The 24,996-nt window shown below is 45.3% G+C and overlaps 1 protein-coding gene across 1 annotated transcript in view; it reads right to left on the minus strand.

Annotated features, from left to right (window-relative positions):
• The window catches only part of LOC139228646 (myelin expression factor 2-like), a 45,061-nt gene extending 23,628 nt beyond the window's left edge, over nucleotides 1-21,433 (minus strand). Inside the window, exons 1-7 of the mRNA XM_070859862.1 lie at nucleotides 21,154-21,433; nucleotides 17,124-17,308; nucleotides 11,564-11,616; nucleotides 9,559-9,566; nucleotides 8,787-8,880; nucleotides 7,855-8,085; nucleotides 301-454 (exon numbers count right to left, since the gene is read on the minus strand). Of these exons, the coding sequence (XP_070715963.1) occupies nucleotides 301-454; nucleotides 7,855-8,085; nucleotides 8,787-8,880; nucleotides 9,559-9,566; nucleotides 11,564-11,616; nucleotides 17,124-17,308; nucleotides 21,154-21,335 (907 nt within the window). The 5' untranslated portion in view covers nucleotides 21,336-21,433. The remainder of the gene's footprint in view (nucleotides 1-300; nucleotides 455-7,854; nucleotides 8,086-8,786; nucleotides 8,881-9,558; nucleotides 9,567-11,563; nucleotides 11,617-17,123; nucleotides 17,309-21,153) is intronic.
• Between the last annotated feature and the right edge of the window lie 3,563 nt (nucleotides 21,434-24,996).

Raw genomic sequence — 24,996 nt, forward strand, 5'->3', positions numbered from 1 at the left:
AATTTTAAAAGTTTCACATATGCATTGACGATTCCCAAAATAAGCAGCATTGCAATGAACAAAAAGACTCATGTCATAGCACATCAAATTGTTCCATCATTTAGTTTAAAAGTTCATAACTCCACAGCAAAGTGAGTGATCACAGTAAAAAGTTAATTTTACCCCTTTAAATAAAGGAACGTGGGGGCAGAGCTGTTATAGATTTATCATTTCAACTTTGGTAATTCTCCAATTCAAGTACTATCACAATTTTGATCAACTACAGTCAAAATCCATTGTTTTTTTTAATTAAAAGGATACATATAGCTTGAACAGATTCGATGGGACGCTCAAAAGTTACAGTGCCCATTCCACGACTCTTCCCATCTTTGTCTTCCACAATGTCCGCCCGTACCACAGAGCCCGCCATGCTGAAAACTTCCTTCAACTTCTTCCATCCCACTTTGAAATCAAGCTGCAAAATAAAATTTAAAATGATACCACTGAGCAATGGAGATTATATACAAGTCCCACTAAAAAACTGCACCTTTCCTCAACTTCAATTTTCTGTTGCTCTACAAAAGTATCAGTGAGGGTAGGGAAGTGGTGGACTTACAAAATCATTTTTTTTTTAATTACTTTTGCAGTCAGTAAAAAAAGAGGGGAACATTTCTTGCAGTGAGGGAGCAGTACAAGAGACAACAGATGGGGGCAAGGGATGAAAATTATGAGTCTATGAACATTACTTTAATTAAAGAGAAAAGGAGACTTTGATAAGGATATTATAAGCGATTATCTGGAAGGACAGGGTCAAATTAGGGAATACTAGTGTAGGTCAGAAGAGAGGTCACGTTTAACCAATTAACTGGGTCTTGAAGAAGTTACATATCGGGTAAATAGAAGTGAGGCAATGGATGTTGTCTACCTGGATTTCAGAAAAGCACCTGACACTGTTCCACATAACAGACTGGTTCACAAGGTGCATGTCCTGGGAAAGATGGCAAGCATCAGCTGGATTGTTGTGTAACTGGATGGTCGACAGCAAAGAGTTCTGGTGCATGGAAGATATCAGAGTGGAAACCACTTGCTAATCGAGTTCCACTGGGGTCACTGTATGCAGTTTTAACAAATAACGAGAGACTGGGATAATGCCCAAGGTATGGCAGATATAAAATTGGTTAGCAACAATCTAAAGGGATCTGAACAGGATAAGTCAATGGGAAAATAAGTTCAACACTGATGGGAAGAAAGTTAATGAGATTAGGTAAAAGGAGCAAGAATGTGGATGACAAGAAAGAAACTTGGGGATTTGGGAGAATAAATTGTTAAACCATTCATTGTTCATAGTGAAGAAAGAAACTAAAATGTTGAAACACAGTTGGTTGTGTGACTTAATTCAAGTTTCATCTGACTTTGCCAAGAACATTTCTGGAGTGCTGTTGTCATGGTTGTCTATTATAGGATGGATATGGTTAGTAGACCTAGCCCAGAGAATTGATCCAGAACATGGAGGACTGAGTTGTAAGGAAATATGGTCTACCTTGTGACTTTACTCTCGAGAAGGACAATAAGGAGGAACTTGATAGACATCTTTAAAAATTCTCAGGATTTATCAGAAAATTACATCCAGAAAAGTTCTGTTGCACAGGATTTGAAGATGATGGGACAGAATTTAAAAGGAAATCAAGAATTTATATAATTTTTCAGTACAAGAACAGAAATGTAGCAGAGGTTACCAGAAGGAGTCATGGAACAAGAAATCATGGAAGATTTTACTAAATAAGATTCAGAATTATTTCTGGCATCACAGCACTGAACCTAATTGGTGCTTGGTTTTCTTCCCAAAAGAATACTGTACAATATGTACAATATATAAACAGTCAGTCTGGTTGACTATCATTTTATTGAAACAGTTTTCTCAAATGCCAAGTGAGGTGATTAGTCTAACTGACCTGAGGATTTAAAAAAAAAAATGGGCATCTGATGCCACAGTAACCTAGGATTTGAGATTCACCAAGACAATGAATCAACCAATAATGACCAAGACACTTTTATCAGTAGGAAACCTTTGGCATTGTTGCCAAATTAAGTTAATCTAACGGTTAAATCATGGCAGGAGAGCCCAGACCCGTGTCATGCTCCTCCTCTGCTATGTGGGAAGTCAGGGACACTGGAAGTGTGCGGTAGTGTATCCAGCTGCAGCTCCTGTCAGACCGCATTGCGGCACTGGAGCTGCGCATGGATTCACTCTGGAGCATCCACGATGCTGCGGATGTCGTGAAAAGCATGTTTAGTGAGTTGGTCACACCGCAGGCAAAGGTTACACAGGCAGATAGGGAATGGGTGACCATCAGGCAGAGCAGGAGTAGGTAGTGCAGGAGTATCCTGCAGTCATCTCCCTCCAAAACAAATATACCGCTTTGAATAGTGTTGGGGGAGATGGCTCATCAGGGGAAGGCAGCAGCAGCAAAGTTCATGCCACCATGGATGGCTCTGCTGCACAGGAGGGCAGGAAAAAGAATGGGAGAGCTATAGTGGTAGGGGATTCTAGCGCAAGAGGAATAGATAGGTGTTTCTGCGGCCGTAATCGAGACTCCAGGATGGTATGTTGCCTCCCTGGTGCAAGGGTCAAGGATGTCTCAGAGCGGCTGCAGGGCATTCTGGAGGGGGAGGGTGAACAGCCAATTGTCGTGGTGCATATAGGTTAAAAAAAAAAAACAGGATGAGGTCCTACAAGCTGAATTTAGGGAGCTAGGAGTTAAATTAAAAAGTAGGACCTCAAAAGGTAGTAATCTCAGGATTGCTACCAGTGCCACGTGCTAGTCAGAGTATGAATAGCAGGATAGTCAAGATGACTACGTGGCTTGAGGAATGGTGCAAGGAGGGATTCAAATTCCTGGGACATTCGAACCGGTTCTGGGGGAGGTGGGACCAGTACAAACCGGACGGTCTGCACCTGGGCAGGACCGGAACCAATGTCCTAGGGGGAGTGTTTGCTTGTGCTGTTGGGGAGGGTTTAAACTAATATGGGAGCAGAAGCAAAAGGTAGAAAGGAGATAAGAAAAAGTGTAGGACAGAGAAATCAAAAGGCAAAAGTCAAAAAGGGCCACATTACAACATAATTCTAAAAGGACAAAGAGTGTTAAAAAAACAAGCCTGAAGGCTCTGTGTCTCAATGTGAGGAGCATTCGTAATAAGGTGGATGAATTAACTGCGCAGATAGCTGTTAACGGATATGATGTCATTGGGATTACGGAGACGTGGCTCCAGGGTGACCAAGGCTGGGAACTCAACATCCAGGGGTATTCAATATTCAGGAAGGATAGACAGAAAGGAAGAGGTGAGGCGTAGCACTACTGGTTAAAGAGGAGATTAACGTTATAGTAAGGAAGGACATTAGCTTGGATGATGTGGCATCTGTATGGGTAAAGCTGCGGAACACCAAAGGGCAGAAAACGCTAGTGGGAGTTGTGTACAGACCACCAAACAGTAGCAGTGAGGTTGGAGATGGCATCAAACAGGAAATTAGGGATGCGTGCAATAAAGGTACAGCAGTTATCATGGGTGACTTTAATCTACATATAGATTGGGCTAACCAAACTGGTAGCAATACAATGGAGGAGGATTTCCTGGAGTGTATAAGGGACGGTTTTCTAGACCAATATGTCGAGGAACCAACTAGAGAGCTGGCCATCTTAAGACTGGGTGTTGTGTAATGAGAGGGGATTAATTAGCAATCTTGTTGTGCGAGGTCCCTTGGGGAAGAGTGACCATAATATGGTAGAATTCTTCATTAAGATGGAGAGACACACAATTAATTCAGAAACTAGGGTCCTGAACTTAAAGAAAGGTAAATTCGATGGTATGAGACCTAAATTGACCAGGAAAGACTAGCGAATGATACTTAAAGGGTTGACAGTGGATAGGCAATAGCAGACATTTAAAGATCACATGGATGAACTTCAACAATTGTACATCCCTGTCTGGTATAAAAAAAAACAGGGAAGGTGGCTCAACTTTGGCTAACAAGGGAAATTAGGGAAAGTGTTAAATCCAAGAAAGAGGGATATAAATTGGCCAGAAAAAGCAGCAAACTTGAGGACTGGGAAAAATTTAGAATTCAGCAGAGGAGGACAAAGAGTTTAATTAGGAGGGGGGAAATAGGAGTAGGAGCGTAAGCTTGCAGAGAACATAAAAACTGACTGCAAAAGCTGCTATAGATATGTGAAGAGAAAAGATTAGTGAAGACAAACTTAGGTCTCTTGCAGTCAGAATCAGGTGAATTTATAATGGGGAACAAAAATGGCAGACCAATTAAACAAATACTTTGGTTCTGTTTTCATGAAGACACAACTAACCTTCTGGAAATACTAGGGGCCCGAGGGTCTAGCGAGAAGGAGGAACTGAAGGAAATCCTTATTAGTCAGGAAATTGTGTTGGGGAAATTGATGGGATTTGAAGGCTGATAAATCCCCAGGGCCTGATAGTCTGCATCCCAGAGTACTTAAGGAAGTGGCCCTAGAAATAGTGGATGCATTGGTGGTCATTTTCCAACATTCTAAAGACTCTGGATCAGTTCCTATGGATTGGAGGGTAGCTAATGTACCACCACTTTTTAAAAAAGGAGGGAGAGAAAACAAAGAATTATAGGTGGTTAGCCCAACATCGGTAGTGGGGAAAATGTTGGAATCAATTATTAAAGATGTAATAGCAGCACATTTGGAAAGCAGTGACAGGATCGGTCCAAGTCAGCATGGATTTATGAAAGGGAAATCATGCTTGACAAATCTTCTAGAATTTTTGGGGGATGTAACTAATAAAGTGGACAAGGGAGAACCAGTGCATGTGGTGTATTTGGACTTTCAAAAGGCTTTTGACAAGGTCCCACACAAGAGATTAGTGTGCAAAATTAAAGCACATGGTATTGGGGGTAATGTATTGATGTGGATAGAGAACTGGTCGGCAGACAGGAAGCAAAGAGTAGGAATAAACAGAATGGCAGGCAGTGGCTAGTGGTGGGGTACCGCAAGGTTCAGTGCTGGGACCCCAGCTATTTACAATATACATTAATGATTTGGATAAAGGAACTGAATGTAATATCTCCAGTTTGCAGATGACACTAAGCTGGGTGGCAGTGAGAGCTGTGAGGAGGGTGCTAAGAAGCTGCAGGGTGACTTGGACAAGTTAGGTGAGTGGACAAATGCATGGCAGATGCAATATAATGTGGACAAATGAGAGATTATCCACTTTGGTGGCAAAAACAAGGAGGCAGAATATTATCTGAATGGTGGCAGATTAGGAAAAGGGAAGGTGCAACAAGGCTTGGGTGTCATGGTACATCAGTCACTGAAAGTTGGTATGCAGGTACAGCAGGCAGTGAAGGTGGCAAATGGCATGTTGGCCTTCATAGCGAGAGGATTTGAGTATAGGAGCAGGGAGGTCTTAGCAGGGAGTTGTACAGGGCCTTGGTGAGGCCTCACCTGGAATATTGTGTTCAGTTTTGGTCTCCTAATCTGAGGAAGGACGTTCTTGCTATTGAGGGAGTGCAGCGAAGGTTCACCAGATTCGGGCTGGCAAGACTGACATATGAGGAGAGACTGGATCGACTGGGCCTGTATTCACTGGAGTTTAGAAGAATGAGAGGGGATCTCATAGAAACATATAAAATTCTGACGGAACCCGACAGGTTAGATGCAGGAAGAATGTTCCCGATGTTGGGGGAGTCCAGAACCAAGGGTCTAATGATAGCGGGTAAGCCATTTAGGACCGAGATGAGGAGAAACTTCTTCACTCAGAGTTGTTAATCTGTGGAATTCTCTACCGCAGAGAGTTGTTGATGCCAATTCATTAGGTATATTCAAGAGGGAATTAGATATGGCCCTTACAGCTAAAGGGATCCAGGGATATGGAGAGAATGCAAGAAAGGGGTAATTGAGGTGAATGATCAGCCATGATCTTATTGAATGGTGGTGCAGGCTTGAAGGGCCGAATGGCCTACTCCTGCACCTATTTTCTATGTTTCTATGACTCCGCCCCAAGGATTTCGGACGTTGTACCTGTACTGCAATTAGATCTATCATTAACATTTGGGGGAGGTGGAATGATTGAAAATCTAAGGACAGTGTGTTGTTTTGCCACATTCCAGGGAAATATAGACTAGTCAGATTAATTTTGGTGGTAGGAAAAATAATGGAATCCCTACTAAAGGAGAAAATAGAACATCTAGAAACACAAAATATAAGTGAATAGTCAGCATAGATTTCAAAAGGGAAAATCTTGCTTGACCAACCTCATTGAATTTTTTGAAGAGGTAACAAAGTAGACAATGGTAATGCAGTAAATGTAATTTATCTAGATTTTCCAAAAGGCCTTCGATGAGGTACCCCATAATACTGATGAACTAGGTCAGAAAATGCGGAGTCAGGAAACAAGTATGGTAGCTAACTGGCTTCAGGACAGGAAGCAGAGAGTAGGGGTAAAAGGTAGCTATTCACAGTGGCAGAAGGTGGGTAGTGGTGTTCCACAAGGATCAGCGTTGGGATGACTTGTTCACAATTTATATTTACGATTTAGGCTTGGGAATGGAAGAGTCAATACTGAGGAGGACTGCAACAAATTACAGGGGGACATTAATAAACTTGCAGAATGGGCATGTCATTGGCAAATGCAGTTCAACAGATAAATGTGAGGTATTACATTTTAGTAGGAAGAATATGGAGGTCACTTATTACTTGGAGGGTATGAGTCTCGGAGAAAACGCTGCAAAACTGGTTGTCCCATGGTTTCTTATAAATCTCAAATGGAGTAAAATCATGAGAAAATAAATAATTATTCTGACTTCCCTCCATCCGGAACAAAGGGATCTCGGAGTACAAATACACAAATCACAAAGTCGTAACACAGGTTCGCAAGGCCGTAAATAAAGCAAACCAAGCATTTGGGTTTATTTCTAGAGGTATAGAATTGAAAAGTAGGAAAATTATCCTAAACCTGTAACGAACTTTGGTTAGACCACACTTGGAATACTGCGGACAGTTCTAGTTGCCATATTATAAGGATATAGAAGCACTGGAGAGGGTGCAGAGGAGATTTATAAAGGATGATACCAGAAATGCAAGGATATACACATCAGGAAAGGATGAACAGGCTGGGTCTCTTTTCTCTTGAAAAAAGGCGGAGGGTGACCCAATAGGTGTCTTTGAAATTATGAAAGATTTTGATAGAGTGGATACAGAGAGAATGTTTCCATTTGTGGGGATGAACATAACTAGAAGCCATCAATATAAGATAGTCACCAAGAAATCCAACAGGGAACTCAGAAGAAACTTCTTTATGCAAAGAGTGGTGATAATGTGGAACTCGCTACGACAGGGAGTGGTTGAAGCAAATAGTATACGTGATTTAAGGGGAGGCTAGACAAGCATATGAGGGAGAAGGGAATAGAGGGTAGATTTAGATGAGGAAAGACAGGAGGAGGCTCGAGTGGAGCATAAACGCCAACATGGACTGGTTGAGCCGAATGGCCCGTTTGTGTTGTATATCCTATGTAATCTTATTCTTCATATTTTATCACTCCCACCCTCAATTATTTTTGATGTAGAATTTGACAGTAAGCTACAAGGGTTCCTGATCATGAGAAACAGAGGGTAGGGACATACAAATAGGATAAATCACAAGAAAAAAGCGGGTGGAGGGAAGTCAGAATATATTTATTTTCTCTAACTATTTTACTCCACTTGGGATTAAGAAACAAACCCATTATTCCTCAAACCTTTCTGATCAGACTAAACATTTCCTCAAATTTTGTTTATTTTACTGATACTTCAACTAAAAAAATATTGTAGATATAGATTTTGTTTACATTTAAAAACTCACATTAACAATAAAGATGCTGCTTCCAAGCCTGCCAGCCTGCAGGGCATTGAGAACCTCTCTGGGGACATTAGAGTTATTCAAGAGAGATGGTGGAATATTCATTCCATGACCACCTGCACCTCCACCAACACCACCTCCTCCTCCTCCTCCTCCTCCTGCTCCTCCTGCCATTCCCATCCTGTCAAAACCAAACTTCTGCATCATACGTCTTGCATGCTCACCATCCAGATCCTACATTAAAACAAAAGTTAAAATATTATGGTATTGTGGATAAATACTGCCCACGCTCATCTTAAAGTAAACAGTAATTTCTGGGTACTATTCAATTTTATTTTGTAATGCTAAAGTACTTCTATATCACGGTTGCTTTTCAGACCGACATCAATTCGAGTTATGCATTTGCCAATTACAATGTTTGAGTGAACATGGTTATCAAACCAAATGAATAGAAATACATATCTAGAGCAGTACTTTATCTGCTCAAAGCCAAAAGGCTCAATCATACAATTCTCAAGCAGTGAGTTATGATAATTGCATTGAGTGGCTCATTTTGGGTAGTACATGTATACGACACAGTTTAATTCACTAATATTTAAAAAGTTTTTTTTTCAAATTACAAATTTGTTAAACAGAGCAAATACTAAGTTGGAGATTCCTGAAAAATTAATTCACTCTTGTTCGAACTGTTTTGAGGAAGAAAATGCTGATACAGAACAAAGTCATAAACCATCAGAAAGAGCATAACATATGCTGTGTAAAAAGAATCATTATAGTAGCAGCAATATCAGCACTTGTTCTGTCTACCTCGGGACACGCAGCTCAAGTCTTCCCCCATGACTCTGCATTTATTTATATCACAATACATTAGTAAATTTTAAAATGTGTTCAAAGTCCTCCCCCACTAAAATTTCCTGCACAATGAAACATCTCACCTCTTTCACTTTAAGAGGTCTTCCACTGAAACTCTGCTTGTCCATCACCTCCACAGCCTTTCTCATGTTTTCTTCACTTTTGAATTCCACAACACTGAAAGAGAAATGTGGTACATTGCATATGCAGTAATTCCCTCCAGTAAATACTTTAGCTTCAGATTGTATATGCAGTCACCTTTTCTTCCCATCACCGCTCTAAGTAACAACTGTATATGCAGTAGTAATCTCCCCAATCACTGCTCTAACCAGAGATTGTATACACAGCAGTCCTCTCCCCATTTTCTTCTTCCTCTGCTAAAGTCATTGACACTTTGTTGGGGATACAAGCTCCAGGGGCACCCGCTACTTTGCATTTTCTTGTTCAAGTGCCCACTCTCAAGCTGTGCCCTAGACAGCAAATGTTGGCAAGTAATTCAACCAAAGGGAGCATTCCAACAGAGCCCGATCACACCCTTGTCCAATGTCCATACTTACATGCATTTACTGAATAGCAATCGTAAGTAGGAAACATTTGATATTCTCTTCTCACTCCCAGGGCCAATTTAAGCCATTCCACCCACCCACCTACCTACCCCCCCGCCCCCCCCCCTCAGCTCCATCTTAGTAGAAATCTGATCAAACTTTGGCCTTCCTGCTTTAAATGTCCGTTATTCAGCCATTGACAGAACTACAACTAGAGCTTTACCCGGTATCCTACATAATTTAGACAAACATTAATTCCAACCTAAAACATGAGAATTAGAAGCAGGAGATAAATGAAAGGAAAACTTACCCGCATCCCTTTGGTCACAGATGTTAGCATGTAAAGAAGAAGAAAATGTTTTAAATTACAAAGGTGAATTAAAATCAGTTTAGCAAAACTTAAATATTTACCATTGACATTTAAATGGGAGTGCCACAATTTTTCCCCACTTAGCTAAAAATGAGTACCTCATTATTTGCACTATGCATTACCCTCTTTTTTTTTTAAATGCCCTTGCATAGTGCATGAAAATGGAACATCATGGACCACCAACACACTGTGCATGGAACAGAAGGAAGCAGATTCAATGTTTTGAGTTCCCAATATTGGCCAGGCTATGAAGGGGACATACCAAGCAAAAGCTGGGCATCACCACTGGAAAAAGCCAGACACAAAATCTGGGAGGGCGACTCCCACAGGCCACTCAAAGCACCCAGCAGCTGGTTCAAAAGACCTGAGAGCAGGTCACATGTTAATACTTGCACACAGCTCAGGGAAACAACAGGGAAGAAAAATGAGAGACAAAATGATCTCTCCAAAAATTAGTCATGGTGTACTACCAGGCACTTTGACCATTTCCAAACTTCAACTTACTCACTAGAACCTGTGAGTAAATTCAGAATAAATGCACTTCTGTTACATGTATTAAAATACTGATTGAAACAAAATAATCTAGTCATGGTTCCCCCCAGTAATTATTTCAAAGTGGGTGCTGCACGCTAAAAGTGCAGATTACCTTAAAATCAAAAAATACTTTCTATAATGATTATAAAGTGTTTATTCCAAGCAAGACTGCACCCACTTTGGGTAACATAGGGAGAACCCTGCTAGTGGGGCAGCCCTGCATCATATACATAACCAAATTAAATCCACATGATTCTCAAGAACCCCTAGGTCAAACTATCACTCGAACAATGCTGCTAAAATCCATTCCACTTTCACTGTTTCCACCTACAACATTCAACATCCTATTTCCATGCTTAAACACCATTCCCCCTTTGACAATTACAACCCTGGATAGCATGACTTCTGAAAAGACAAAAATATCTGGCATCCCTTACCGTTGCTTGGTTTTTAGTTATATAGCAGATATATTTGGTAAAATTTCATTTTTTTTGATATATTTGACAAAAAAGTGAACATCCTCCAATCTTCCCACTCTGAAAGCAGAGTGCCAAATGGAAGCTACAAATATGCAGAAGGCAAGCACCAACACTATGAATAATCCATACACGTTGCATGATAATGCACAGGGGTCTTGTATGAAAGCACACATATCAAGGATGAAATCAAGCCTAGAACTGCAAGACTATTATGACACATATTGCAGTGGCATTTTGTAGTGAGTAAAAAGGTAAATGTGGTGTGATACTGAGCCATATAGACTTGTAGGTCCCAAATTCAATGTCTTATCAGTGCTGATCTGAACAGGAGCTGCAATTGAGGGGGGGGGGGGGTCCAAACAGAAAAAAAATAGCCATGGCTCCTGTTGAAAAGTGCAGGTGTGAGGCACCACGGTTGTGATGCTTTCCATTGTCAAATGGCTTGTCGTCAATTAAGATTTAAGCTCATGCATCAAAAATTGCCATTTTGCCATTCACCAGGATAGGTGCCAGTGCCTGCAGAATCATATCCTATTGATCACTGCATTCAAGAGGCACAGGCAGAAATTGTGGGGTTGGTGCGTGGGGGAGAGCGAGATCTGTTGACGAGACTACTCTTTTGGCCATTTTACATATTACTGTACAACAGCATTTTCATGTACTTTTGAAAAAACTCAAAAAGCGACGCATAATGTCAAAGACTACCAAACTATTTAATTGCACCAATTAGTTTAACATTGACAATAGCACCAAATATGCCTGCTATACAGTCTATAGCTTTACATTCACATACTTTTCTTCCCCCACCTAGCCACATCCACATTTCTGAGCTTTAGATTTCAGTCTAACCAAAGCCCACTTCCAGTATTCCATATCCTGTGTATTTTACATTTGCAATGAAACCACAGAAGAACTCATTCTTTATCACTTACCCTCGACTTTCCATCCGCATCCATAAAGAGTTCCACGTAAGTAACCTCACCAACTACAAACCAGATCCCAGACGAAACATACACGGAAGGAGAAAAGCCAAGAAAACAATTGGAATTCAGCAAAAACATTGACAACGTTATGTAGTAACCTGAGCCCTCTAAAAGCCCAGAATATCATCCATATACCTAAACCTTCTTACTATACTACGTACAGGTGTGCAGTGATCCCAAGTCTAACCCAACCTAGAATAGTCATATTAAACCACAACCCTTAATATCATTGTTACCAGTTACTAACAAAGTTACATACAACAGGCCCTTTTACATCTATCCAGTGTGCTGAACACATATGCGTCCCAAACTGGAGCTCTTCTCAAATGTGCCCAGCCAATAAGGATGTCACGTTATAATATGCAAAATACACATTTTTCTCTCTCCCTCATCCACAACCGATGCAATTATCAAATCAAAATGATAAGTTCAAAAATGAAAGCCATAAATATTCTGCAGATTTCAAGGCAAGATATTTATATTATTGATATACAAGCTATTGCATTATATATTGTGACATCCCCACCAGCAACCACCATAAGCAGCCGAGTCTGCTTCCGTTAAGATGACCTTCATGTACTGTTTAATCAACTGTGAAAGAATCAAACCATTATATGACCAAATTCTGTTTTAACAAATTGGAGCTGATCAAGAGTTCCCACCTACTGCAAGACTAGTATCCATTTACATGTACAAAACACTAAGCCATCAGCCAAGACAATTTTCACAGTCAGTCCCTCTCAAGAGCAAGCTGAAGTTTCAAAAAGTTTGCTGTCATCAAGTCGCTTTCCTATACACCCCCACGCCGTTACTAAACTTTGTACAGAATAGTTCAATTGCTCTTTGGTTCCTCAGGATTTCAAAATAGACACAATCACAATTTCAGTTTGATTCATCATTCTTGTTCTGGCAAAACCAAACAAAGCCTAACTTTACCTTTGATAACAAATGGACAAGCTAAAGATGAAACAAACATTTGTGACAATCACAAACACTTTCTAGATCACTTGCTTGATCTAATTCAGTATTAAAGTCTGGCTTTCTTCTGTTTATGCAAGATAAGAATGATTAGTTGAAGATTTACAATATTAAAATTTAAACTTGCGAGTGAGCAATTTGCATAGGTCACCTTGCAAACTTTATTAAGCTCCAAATGATGTAAATATTCGGCAGCTGAGACACTTACCACAATCCTGTGTGATACTGAACCTATTCTTACACATCTGCCATCAACTTTCATGTTTGGGAATAATTAATAGGGCTCGTTAATAGGAGAGAAAAAAAAATGAAGCTCACATGGGATACAATATAGCTGGGAATTAATAAAACTGCAATTTTATTCTTCCTGGATCATGCCATTATATTCAAGACTCAGTCGCCAGGAGAGTGGCAGAGGTGACAAGAAATATCTCAATGTCAAGATGGTAGGGTTGGTACACTGGTTGGGATCTAATGGGCCAAAAAGGCTTTCTTCATATGAACTCATTGAGGATATTCAAGGGTCAAGGAGACAACCCAGTACCTGGTGCTCTCAATTGGTTGTCAAATTACAAAGATTGGATTTCACCTTCCTGTGGAAAAACTATGCATTCAGCACTCTATGCCAACACAGTGGTGCAGGGAATCAAACCTAAATCCCACTGTACCTATGGTATTTTGCACCATAATGCCATTATGGCAAAAATAACCTTTTGAAACATTTCCCCCCCCTCCCAAAAAAGAGAGAAAATCTGCATATCAATTAAAACTTGCTCTTAAAATGAACTGTCTGAATTTGGGTACCTCTCCTGCACTAGGCAGTGGGCCTCAACTGTTCTTAACTTGGCTTAGTGCAACACTCAGGACTACTTTTAGGCTGAATACCGATTTTGGTTCCCTACACACCTGTACCACCATAATCCCACCACTACTATCTAAATCATTTAAAGACATCATCAGTAATCTACAAAACCAAGGACATGTAAATCTGCATGGGCACATTCCCAACGTTACACTTTAGACCACCAACTTGAGAGTCTTACCGCTTGAAGCCATCACTACATCAAGAAAGGTGAGAGTCTACACAAACCTAGAAATGACACTTAACAGTGATTTCACATGTAAAACAATATCTGCTGATAAAGGTTTCTTTCCTGTCAGACTACTAAATACTGGTATCATGTAGTCCTATGCACCAGCAACATGCACCACGGCGGACTGTTCACACTTCTGTTCTGAAACACCAATAATCCTTTTTCACTCAGATACTGAATACACAATTGAATGGCAATCTTCGAGGAAGGTTTACCAAGTATGGCTTTCCAGAGTCAAATGAGCCAGGTTGTTATTGAGGACAATAAATTTTTTGTATATACTAAAAAGAGGAAATAAAGTTTTGGAAATTTTAGATACATTTGCTGAACAGAAAACTTACTGTAAAATCAAGTATATGTAACTTGTGTCCACAATTTCTATATAATTGAAGTTAGTAAGCTTATTTCAGAGGGCAAGTATTAAAATATACTGTTTGTGGGGAAGGTCAGAATAACCAAGATATGAAAGTGCGATGGGGGGAGGGGAGGGCAGGGGGGAGGAAATAGTGATTCTATGCATCTTCCACAGATGCAGCAACACTATGTTTCATCTAATGGTGCACTTCTTGCTGTAGTGATAGCTCATACCATAACGAGCCATGTATGCTTCAGTGTTCAATGCACAATATCACCAACCCAAAGACAGTTGTTTGGATAATTGTCCCACTTTACTTCAAACTGTTCCAGATGTTAGTGTTATCTGAAACAATTCCACACCAGTTTAAAGACAATATTCCCTTTTGTCAGGCTATTCAAATTACCAAGTCTCAAACATGTATTGCATCCCTTTGCATTTCGTACTGGCCTTTCACCAAGTTTGGGAACTTACGGTATACACATCACGGCATTTCTCACTGACCGCCAATTCAATATTGAAAAAAAGACATACCATTTTTCAACATTGCTATCTTCTCAGAAAAGTTACAAGTACTTGGAAATTAACAAGACTCCAAATGTGCAAAGCAATCATGTAATTATGATGGCTTAATCCTTAAAACGATGACACTAATAAAAACACAATAGATAACATTACAGTAAAATGCACATTAGCCATCACTGATCCCCGTTTCCATCGATTGTCATTAAGGAAACCAAATCCAGTTTAACTTAACTGGGATTGTGACACTGATATTTAAGGAAAAAACATTCACCAAAAACATTTCGACGTTGCAATACAAATACCGTCCCAACCAATGTTGCCAAAGATTTCAGTAGAAATAAGGTGTGATTCCTTCTAATAAAAAAGGTGAAATTTGTACTTTCAGGAGACAAAATTCTTGTAAAAAGTCAGCCATGTCAATAAACTGCCCTCCTGGAGTTACAATGCTTCTTCTATGCAGCATTGGAACTCCTCCCTAGTGGATAAGTGTGTAGATATTAAAATAGTCCAGTGTACAGCTTCTCTAATCTCATGCTCAATCCTTTTCACGTTGTTTTTGTTTGGGGGGGGGGGTTACTACAAAGAATGATATGCATAAAGCGACTTTTAACAAACAGATAATACTAAACACAAATTTGAAAAAGCAGAAATATCGCCCCAACCCAATTACAAAATAGCAAGACGACACCAAACTATTATTCCACTGTTATTTTGCTCCATCATTTCCATTACAACTTGAAGTTATTACCAGTGTTGTGTTTTGTTTAATACATCGAAGCTAACCAGGAAAGGAAGTTAGTTGTCAAGTGTTTTGCAAGACTGGTAAATGGGATCGTCGTCACAATAGAAATTCAACATGTTCTAGTGCTAGGTTAGATTATTGAGGTCCATATTCAACACCTTATGCAAGTCCTGCATCCAATCTTAGAGTCTGCCTTCAGTGAACAATAGCCATTCTGATCTACCACAACTGGTGTCCCAGTCAGATTCTAAACTTCAAAATAATCTCTTCAGGTAATAATCATAATATTCTACTGAACATTACAAAAGGTATTGTACATGTGCATCTGGAAACACTCAGATCGTCACAATTTGTGAAGAGTAGAGACAAGCTAACATTTTAGCCGTGCAACTTCATCAGAACTGGAAGATTTTACAGAAGAACACATTTAAAAAGTAACAGAACAAGGGGGAGGAGGAAGGAAATAGAATGACCTGTAAAGTGTTTTAAGTTTGCTCTCCCTACAGATTCTGACTGACATGCTGAGGTTTTGAGCATTATGCTTTATTTCAGATTTCCAACATCTGAGGTTTTTTTTGTTTATAGTGTGTTTCTGTACCTGTGAAAATTATAAACATTGGAGGAAGAACAATGGAAATTGTGTTTAAATATTCAAATACTTTCAACAGGGTACTACACATTGTTGCAAGTAGGATGAGGGTTCATGCCCATGGTTCCCCATGTAAGCTCTCAATCGACATCAAGCCACAGTTGCAACATGCATACAGAAAATGCAAGACATTTTGCACTTAAACAAAAAATTCAACCCAGACCAACTACACACGCTCTTGCCAACAGCCAGTTAGAGGTATTGGAAGATATCTGGGAGCAGGTCACCTAGACCAGGAAAAAGTATAGGCAATTTTGGCTGGCAATCCTTAAAAAATCTTTCCTCTCAAACTTAATGTATTTTTTAAAAATAGAATCTATTTTCCATTACTCAACCCCAATCGCTCAATTCTAAGCACTATTTAATCTGCCAGAATCTCTCACCGGTGCTACAAAACTAAATTGGCAAAGAGAAGTAGATTTTGCATAGCAAGCTAGTTTAAATTGCCAGCATCAATTGTTCAATTAACAAGATATCAAATACAAATCAAACAAAATTTTTTCCCCACAGTAAGACAATCGACAGTGGAAAAAAATTATTTAATAAGAGTAACCCATCCTAGCTGAAAAGCTGGCCTGCTCCCAGCACACAAGAGCAAGAACTGAATTGACACTCCTTTCTTCTCCCAATTATCAAAACAGTATTGGGAACATTTTGGAAATCACAGTAAGAACGCACATCCTACTCTCATGTGTTGATGTACCAACCTGTGTCGACCCCACAAACTAAAATGTCATTATTCATTTCACCAGCTCAAATTTATTATTATTTTTTTTAAATCCTAAATTTCTAGTGTCAACACCCACAAGACACCATTTCAACCTGAAAATTATGTTCCTCCCTTCTTCCAATATATTGAAACCATTAAGAACTGCTGGGCTGGGCAAATTTCCTGCCATTATTTTTTGTCCACGAACATCCTCCTGAATAGCTGTAAAGAGACATTTAATTACAAAACCATTGGTTACTTCAACTAAAATTCTGGACATCTTTTCTTCTGTATAAAAGAGGCTTTATTCTTCAAGATGATCAACATTTGGCATCAGGAATGGTAGGTGAAAACAAAGTAATTTATAGTTAGTACACATAATATTGTTGATCAATAAAACAATTCTAAAACTATTTTTTTTAAGTTTCCAATTAACACACATTACACCTGACTTTACCTTTCTCTCTCATTAAATCTTTAAGTGTTTGCCATTTCATTTCAAACGGGATATTGCTCACAAAAACCCGGAATCTTGCATTTCGGTTGGTTGAATATGGCTCAAAGCGGTTTCCTCCGCGCTTGCTGCTTTTTTCCTTCAGTTTATCATTTTTATCATTCTGAACTGAAGTTTCATTTGTTTCACTGCGAAGAACAAAACATGATTTCAATGTTAACAATCTGTCTACATCCATACAGTTAAACGGTAGCAGTTCCCCAATCAACACAGGCTATTCAAATATGATGTCGTCCAAACTGCATAAACACGAGAGTTGAATAATCCTTTTAATAGAGCAATGGCTGCTTTGGCACTCCATTAAATGGTTGTTTTGAGCCAAGTGGGCCCTGTGAGGCGCCACGGGAAGGGGGGGGGGGAGGCGCCAAGGGAAGGGGGGGGGGGAGGCGCCAAGGGAAGGGGGGGGGGGAGGCGCCAAGGGAAGGGGGGGGGGGAGGCGCCAAGGGAAGGGGGGGGGGGAGGCGCCAAGGGAAGGGGGGGGGGGAGGCGCCAAGGGAAGGGGGGGGGGGAGGCGCCAAGGGAAGGGGGGGGGGGAGGCGCCAAGGGAAGGGGGGGGGGGAGGCGCCAAGGGAAGGGGGGGGGGGAGGCGCCAAGGGAAGGGGGGGGGGGAGGCGCCAAGGGAAGGGGGGGGGGAGGCGCCAAGGGAAGGGGGGGGGGGAGGCGCCAAGGGAAGGGGGGGGGGGAGGCGCCAAGGGAAGGGGGGGGGGGAGGCGCCAAGGGAAGGGGGGGGGAGGGCGCCAAGGGAAGGGGGGGGAGGCGCCAAGGGAAGGGGGGGGAGGCGCCAAGGGAAGGGGGGGGAGGCGCCAAGGGAAGGGGGGGGGAGGCGCCAAGGGAAGGGGGGGGGAGGCGCCAAGGGAAGGGGGGAGGCGCCAAGGGAAGGGGGGAGGCGCCAAGGGAAGGGGGGAGGCGCCAAGGGAAGGGGGGAGGCGCCAAGGGAAGGGGGGAGGCGCCAAGGGAAGGGGGGAGGCGCCAAGGGAAGGGGGGAGGCGCCAAGGGAAGGGGGGAGGCGCCAAGGGAAGGGGGGAGGCGCCAAGGGAAGGGGGGAGGCGCCAAGGGAAGGGGGGAGGCGCCAAGGGAAGGGGGGAGGCGCCAAGGGAAGGGGGGAGGCGCCAAGGGAAGGGGGGAGGCGCCAAGGGAAGGGGGGAGGCGCCAAGGGAAGGGGGGAGGCGCCAAGGGAAGGGGGGAGGCGCCAAGGGAAGGGGGGAGGCGCCAAGGGAAGGGGGGAGGCGCCAAGGGAAGGGGGGAGGCGCCAAGGGAAGGGGGGAGGCGCCAAGGGAAGGGGGGAGGCGCCAAGGGAAGGGGGGAGGCGCCAAGGGAAGGGGGGAGGCGCCAAGGGAAGGGGGGAGGCGCCAAGGGAAGGGGGGAGGCGCCAAGGGAAGGGGGGAGGCGCCAAGGGAAGGGGGGAGGCGCCAAGGGAAGGGGGGAGGCGCCAAGGGAAGGGGGGAGGCGCCAAGGGAAGGGGGGAGGCGCCAAGGGAAGGGGGGAGGCGCCAAGGGAAGGGGGGAGGCGCCAAGGGAAGGGGGGAGGCGCCAAGGGAAGGGGGGAGGCGCCAAGGGAAGGGGGGAGGCGCCAAGGGAAGGGGGGAGGCGCCAAGGGAAGGGGGGAGGCGCCAAGGGAAGGGGGGAGGCGCCAAGGGAAGGGGGGAGGCGCCAAGGGAAGGGGGGAGGCGCCAAGGGAAGGGGGGAGGCGCCAAGGGAAGGGGGGAGGCGCCAAGGGAAGGGGGGAGGCGCCAAGGGAAGGGGGGAGGCGCCAAGGGAAGGGGGGAGGCGCCAAGGGAAGGGGGGAGGCGCCAAGGGAAGGGGGGAGGCGCCAAGGGAAGGGGGGAGGCGCCAAGGGAAGGGGGGAGGCGCCAAGGGAAGGGGGGAGGCGCCAAGGGAAGGGGGGAGGCGCCAAGGGAAGGGGGGAGGCGCCAAGGGAAGGGGGGAGGCGCCAAGGGAAGGGGGGAGGCGCCAAGGGAAGGGGGGAGGCGCCAAGGGAAGGGGGGAGGCGCCAAGGGAAGGGGGGAGGCGCCAAGGGAAGGGGGGAGGCGCCAAGGGAAGGGGGGAGGCGCCAAGGGAAGGGGGGAGGCGCCAAGGGAAGGGGGGAGGCGCCAAGGGAAGGGGGGAGGCGCCAAGGGAAGGGGGGAGGCGCCAAGGGAAGGGGGGAGGCGCCAAGGGAAGGGGGGAGGCGCCAAGGGAAGGGGGGAGGCGCCAAGGGAAGGGGGGAGGCGCCAAGGGAAGGGGGGAGGCGCCAAGGGAAGGGGGGAGGCGCCAAGGGAAGGGGGGAGGCGCCAAGGGAAGGGGGGAGGCGCCAAGGGAAGGGGGGAGGCGCCAAGGGAAGGGGGGAGGCGCCAAGGGAAGGGGGGAGGCGCCAACGGAAGGGGGGAGGCGCCAACGGAAGGGGGGAGGCGCCAACGGAAGGGGGGAGGCGCCAACGGAAGGGGGGAGGCGCCAACGGAAGGGGGGAGGCGCCAACGGAAGGGGGGAGGCGCCAACGGAAGGGGGGAGGCGCCAACGGAAGGGGGGAGGCGCCAACGGAAGGGGGGAGGCGCCAACGGAAGGGGGGAGGCGCCAACGGAAGGGGGGAGGCGCCAACGGAAGGGGGGAGGCGCCAACGGAAGGGGGGAGGCGCCAACGGAAGGGGGGAGGCGCCAACGGAAGGGGGGAGGCGCCAACGGAAGGGGGGAGGCGCCAACGGAAGGGGGGAGGCGCCAACGGAAGGGGGGAGGCGCCAACGGAAGGGGGGAGGCGCCAACGGAAGGGGGGAGGCGCCAACGGAAGGGGGGAGGCGCCAACGGAAGGGGGAGGCGCCAACGGAAGGGGGGAGGCGCCAACGGAAGGGGGGAGGCGCCAACGGAAGGGGGGAGGCGCCAACGGAAGGGGGGAGGCGCCAACGGAAGGGGGGAGGCGCCAACGGAAGGGGGGAGGCGCCAACGGAAGGGGGAGGCGCCAACGGAAGGGGGGGGGAAGAGATGAGGCGCCAATGGAGGGGGAATGGGAAGAGATGAGACGCCAATGGAGGGGGAATGGGAAGAGATGAGGCGCCAATGGAGGGGGTGGGAAAGAGATGATGCGCCATTGGGAGGGGGGGGAAAAAGAGATGAGGCGCCAATGGGGGGGGGGGGGAGAAGAGATGAGGCGCCAATGGGGGGGGGGAAAGAGATGAGGCGCCAATGGGGGGGGGGAAAGATGAGGCGCCAATGGGGGGGGGAAGAGATGAGGCGCCAATGGGGGGGGGGGAAGAGATGAGGCGCCAATGGGGGGGGGGGGGGAAGAGATGAGGCGCCAATGGGGGGGGGGGTGAAGAGATGAGGCGCCAATGGGGGGGGGGAAGAGATGAGGCGCCAATGGGGGGGGGGGGAAGAGATGAGGCGCCAATGGAAGGGGGGGTGGGAAGAGATGAGGCGCCAATGGAAGGGGGTGTGGGGTGGAGATGAGGCGCCAATGAACGGGGGCGTGGGGGGAGATGTGGCGCCATTGGAGTGTGGGGGTGGGGGAGATGTGTCACCAACGAAGGGGTGGAGGGGGGAAATGAGGCGCAAATGGGGGGGGCAAAGGGGAGGGGATATAAATATGAATCACAAATACAACATTTTGTACATAAATCTCAAACTGTTTAGGGGAACATTGTACAAATAGCAAATTTGTGTTAGTTCAAATGTGGGAAATTCGCCTCACGTGTCAGGATTGAAATGGCGCTGCAAAATTAAATTAAACATTTTCTTGAAAACATCCAACTAAATAATGCTGCTCGCACTTGGCGTGGCTCGAGCTAGTTAATCCCCGCCGAGAGTGAGGAGCTCGGCTGGTGCCCTGGGACGGCAGCAAATCGAGGGATGCGGGGTGTTCAGCCTCCGGCCGATCCCGGAGCAGCCGCTAGGCGCGGGCCTTTTGTTCGGCGCGCGGAGCCGCGGCCTACAGTCCAACTGAAGCCTGAGCCGTTGCCATAGACACACACACGGCACCCCCCGCCCCGTCCCCTCACACAGCCGCACCTCTGGCTCTGGCTCTGATCTTCGCCGCCGCCGCCGCCGCCGCCGCCACCTCCTGCTGCTGCTGCTGCTGCTGCTCCTCCGCCGCCTCCGCCGCCGCTGCTCGGGTTATTCTCATCCTGCTTCTCCTCCAGCTCGGGGCTGGTGATCGCCGGTTCCTGGGCTGTGGGCTCCGAATCCGCCATCGACGCAACAGCAAACAAGCAACTCGCGCTGTTCAAATCTAAATGGCAGCTGCGTAGTGTCGCGTGAAGGACTCTGGGTGCAGCCGTTAGCCCCGCTCCACGTCGGTGACGTCACATTGGATTCCGCCGCCAAATCCCCGTGGCAACCGGGGCACGAGCTCAGGCCTGTCTGACTAAAAACAGAATGCTGCAAATCTCAGCGGCTCAAGCAGCATCTGTGGAGAGAGAGCAGAGTGTGGAGGAGGCAGTCTGCCTCTTTTAAATGAACCCTGAAGCAGACACTCTGTTGCCCCAGTGTCATCAAATAAAAGATCTTCACAAAAGTGCTCCCCCTTTTTAGAGGGGCACCACTAATAAAACCCAAATCGCATAAAAGGAAACTTAACAATTTAAATAATATAATTTGCTGTGCCGACCACACACTCCAGTTCTACAGTGTCCAAGGGCCAGGGAAGGTCTCTAGCGTACCGGCGGACACCTTGTACTCCTTCTCCAGGGCCACCCACCCACGGACAAATGCGCGGAAGAGAGGCAGGCAGCCAAAGCGGCCACTCCCACAAGGCACGTCTACCCTGGGCCTGTGGATGGCCTGCTCAGGAGGTCTCCCAACTTGCCCACTCAGCTCCACACTGGGTGGCCAAAGATCAGTAGCATAGGGCTGTGGTGCAGCCAGAAGTTAAGCAGGCCCTTCAAATAATGCAACGGAGCTGCAAGAGAAGATAGTATGCAGCAGAGCTGCCCAGTATTTCTGGATCTGGCCTAGCTCAGGATATATTAAGTTTGCCGACCCTCCAGGATTGGTCTGGAGTCTCCAGAAATTAAAGATTAATCTCCTGGGCACTGCTCCAAGCAACCAGGGAGAAAAATCATAGGGGCATTAAAAAAAACATTTTAAAAATATTTTCCTTGAACACTTCTGTTTATTAGTTAGAAAAATATCAGATGGACATGTAGGGAGTGTGGGGCACGGTAGTGGGAGGCAGGAGGTCATGTGATGAAACCTCCAGTGATATATGTCCAACCAAAGTTGGCAACACTAAGGTGCATGCATGTTCCGAACTGGGAATAACTGACACGGTTCCTAAAGAGTTGTCAACTTTAAAAAAACAGCCTAAAGCTGAAGTTAGTCCTTAATAAAGGCCATTGCTTCAATGTGACTTAATATTTTTAATTCCTTTTTATGACGTGCTTTTCATGATTTTTCTTTGTGTTTTGAGATTGTTTTGCAAAGTTTGGTTTGCTTTTCTGTAAAAAATAAAACCTAGCGGCCTCATGTATGACATAAGAGTAGTTGCAGTGGCCGGCAATGGGGCATGAGCGTGCCATGATTTTGTGCTCCTGAAGTCTGTTACTATACTTCTCATTGTTTACTACATTTCCGAGTTTTGTGTCATTGGCAAACTTTGAAATAATATCCTGTACACCCAAGTCCAGGTCATCAATATATATCAAAAAGAGCGGTGAGCCTAATACCGATCCCTGTAGAACACCTCTTCCCTCCAGTCTGAAAAACAACCGTTCACCATTACTCAATGTTTTCTGTCCCTCAGCCAATTCCATATCCACACTGCCATGGGCTTTAATTTTGCTAACAAATCTATTATGTGGTACTTTGTGAAACTCCATATAAACAACATCAACCGCACTACCCTCATCAACCCTCTCTGTTACTTCATCAAAGAACTTGATCAAATCCATCAAACATGATTTGCCTTTAACAAGTCCATGCTAACATTTATTTATTAACCCATACTTTTCCAAATGCCAATTAATTTTGTCTCGGATTAATGGGGGGGGAAAATTGCAGTCGGAGGCTTCCTTCGTACGAATGCCTCGACCTGAAAAAAATCTACAAAAGTACCTGGTGGTCCCGAAGCAACCTACGATTCCGGTCAGAGGCCTAGATTCGTTGCGCAGCGCATGGGAAGATGTTTTTCAGGTACGTACGTCCAAGCTAGAGTCACGTGTGCCTGGACCACTAATCACTATGCAGTATTCTCATTGATAAAAATGGGAACTCCGTTTGTGCGAATTCCCATTACTATCAATGAGAATAACCCCCTAAAACACCGAAACACAGCACAATAAGTAAATAAAACACCTCACATATTTAAAATTAATTGAAATTAAATGTAATTAAATGTTTCAGAAAAAAAACATTTTAGATTTTTTTTTAATGTGTTTTAATAGCATTAAAAATAAACTTACCTTAATGGACAGGGTTTTTAATATAAAAATGAATGTTTACATTTATTTTTTTTATATGTTTTAAAACCCTTACGCTGCTTTTACCAGGAACATCATAGACCGCCCCGACCTGTGTGAGAAATAGAGCTGGAACGCCGGGCCCTGGAACATCGTGGGCAAAAGTGCGGCGAATGAGGGTACGGGGCCCAGAAGAGCCGAGGGCCCAGAGGCAGCACGGACCAGCCCATACTGTGATAGGTACGTGCAGCAGAGCAGGTCTCCAGTCGTCCTGGTTCAACCCTTGCCACTGGATAAAGGCCTAGCTCTGTTGAGCCCGTGTGGTGGCTGATGTGCAACGGTCGTTGTTATATATGCAAACTTGTATATACTCTGTACAGCCACCAGAGAGCTCATCCCCTGGAGTCTCAAGGGATCCCATAATCCCTAGGGAGCAAGGGTATTTAAGGAGGCCTCACATGTTGGAGAGGCATTCTGAAGACCTGCATTAAAAGACTAAGGTCACACTTTACTTTGAGCTCACAATGTTCGGTCTGACCCTTTCTCCATACATAACAACTGGCATCGAGATGCAAATAATGAACCCAAAGATGCAGAGTACAGTGGGAATACTGGAGAAATTCTCGGAAGGAAATGATTGGGAAACCTTTGTGGAACGACTCGACCAATAGTTTGTAGCCAACGAGCTGGATGGAGAAGAGAACACTGCCAAATGAAGGGCGATTCTCCTTACCATCTGTGGGGCACCAACGTATGGCCTCATGAAAAATCTGCTCACTCCAGTGAAACCCACGGCGAAATCGTACGATGATTTGTGTATACTGGTCCGAGAGCAGTTGAACCCGAAGGAAAGCGTTCTGATGGCGAGGTAGCGGTTCTACACCTACAAGAGATCTGAAGGCCAGGAAGTGGCAAGTTATGTCGCCGAGCTAAGACGCCTTGCAGGACATTGCGAATTTGAAGGGCATTTGGAGCACATGCTCAGAGACTTTTTCGTACTTGCCATTGGCCACGAAACCATACTTCACAAACTTCTGACTGTAGAGACCCCAACCCTTGAGTAAGGCCATAGCGATAGCCCAGGCATTCGTTGCCACCAGTGACAATACTAAGCAAATCTCTCAGCACACAAGTGCTGCTACAAGTACTGTGAACAAAGTGATGTTGTTTTCAATTCGCAACGTACAGGGCAGGTCACACACGCCTGCAGCTGCACGACCGCAGTTGTCTCAGAGTCCGCCATCAAGGGTGATGAATGCAAGGCCATTAACATCTTGTTGGCACTGCGGGGGTGATCATCGTTTCCATTCATGCCACTTCAAAGGGTACATTTGCAAGGGCTGTGGAACAATGGGACATCTCCAACATATGTGCAGGCAAGCTGCAAATCCTGTTAATCCTGCAAACCACCATGTTGCAGAGAAGGACAGATCCACGGAGGATCTCGATGAACCAG

Source organism: Pristiophorus japonicus, chromosome 18 (assembly GCF_044704955.1).
Source record: "Pristiophorus japonicus isolate sPriJap1 chromosome 18, sPriJap1.hap1, whole genome shotgun sequence".
Taxonomy (NCBI): domain Eukaryota; kingdom Metazoa; phylum Chordata; class Chondrichthyes; family Pristiophoridae; genus Pristiophorus; species Pristiophorus japonicus.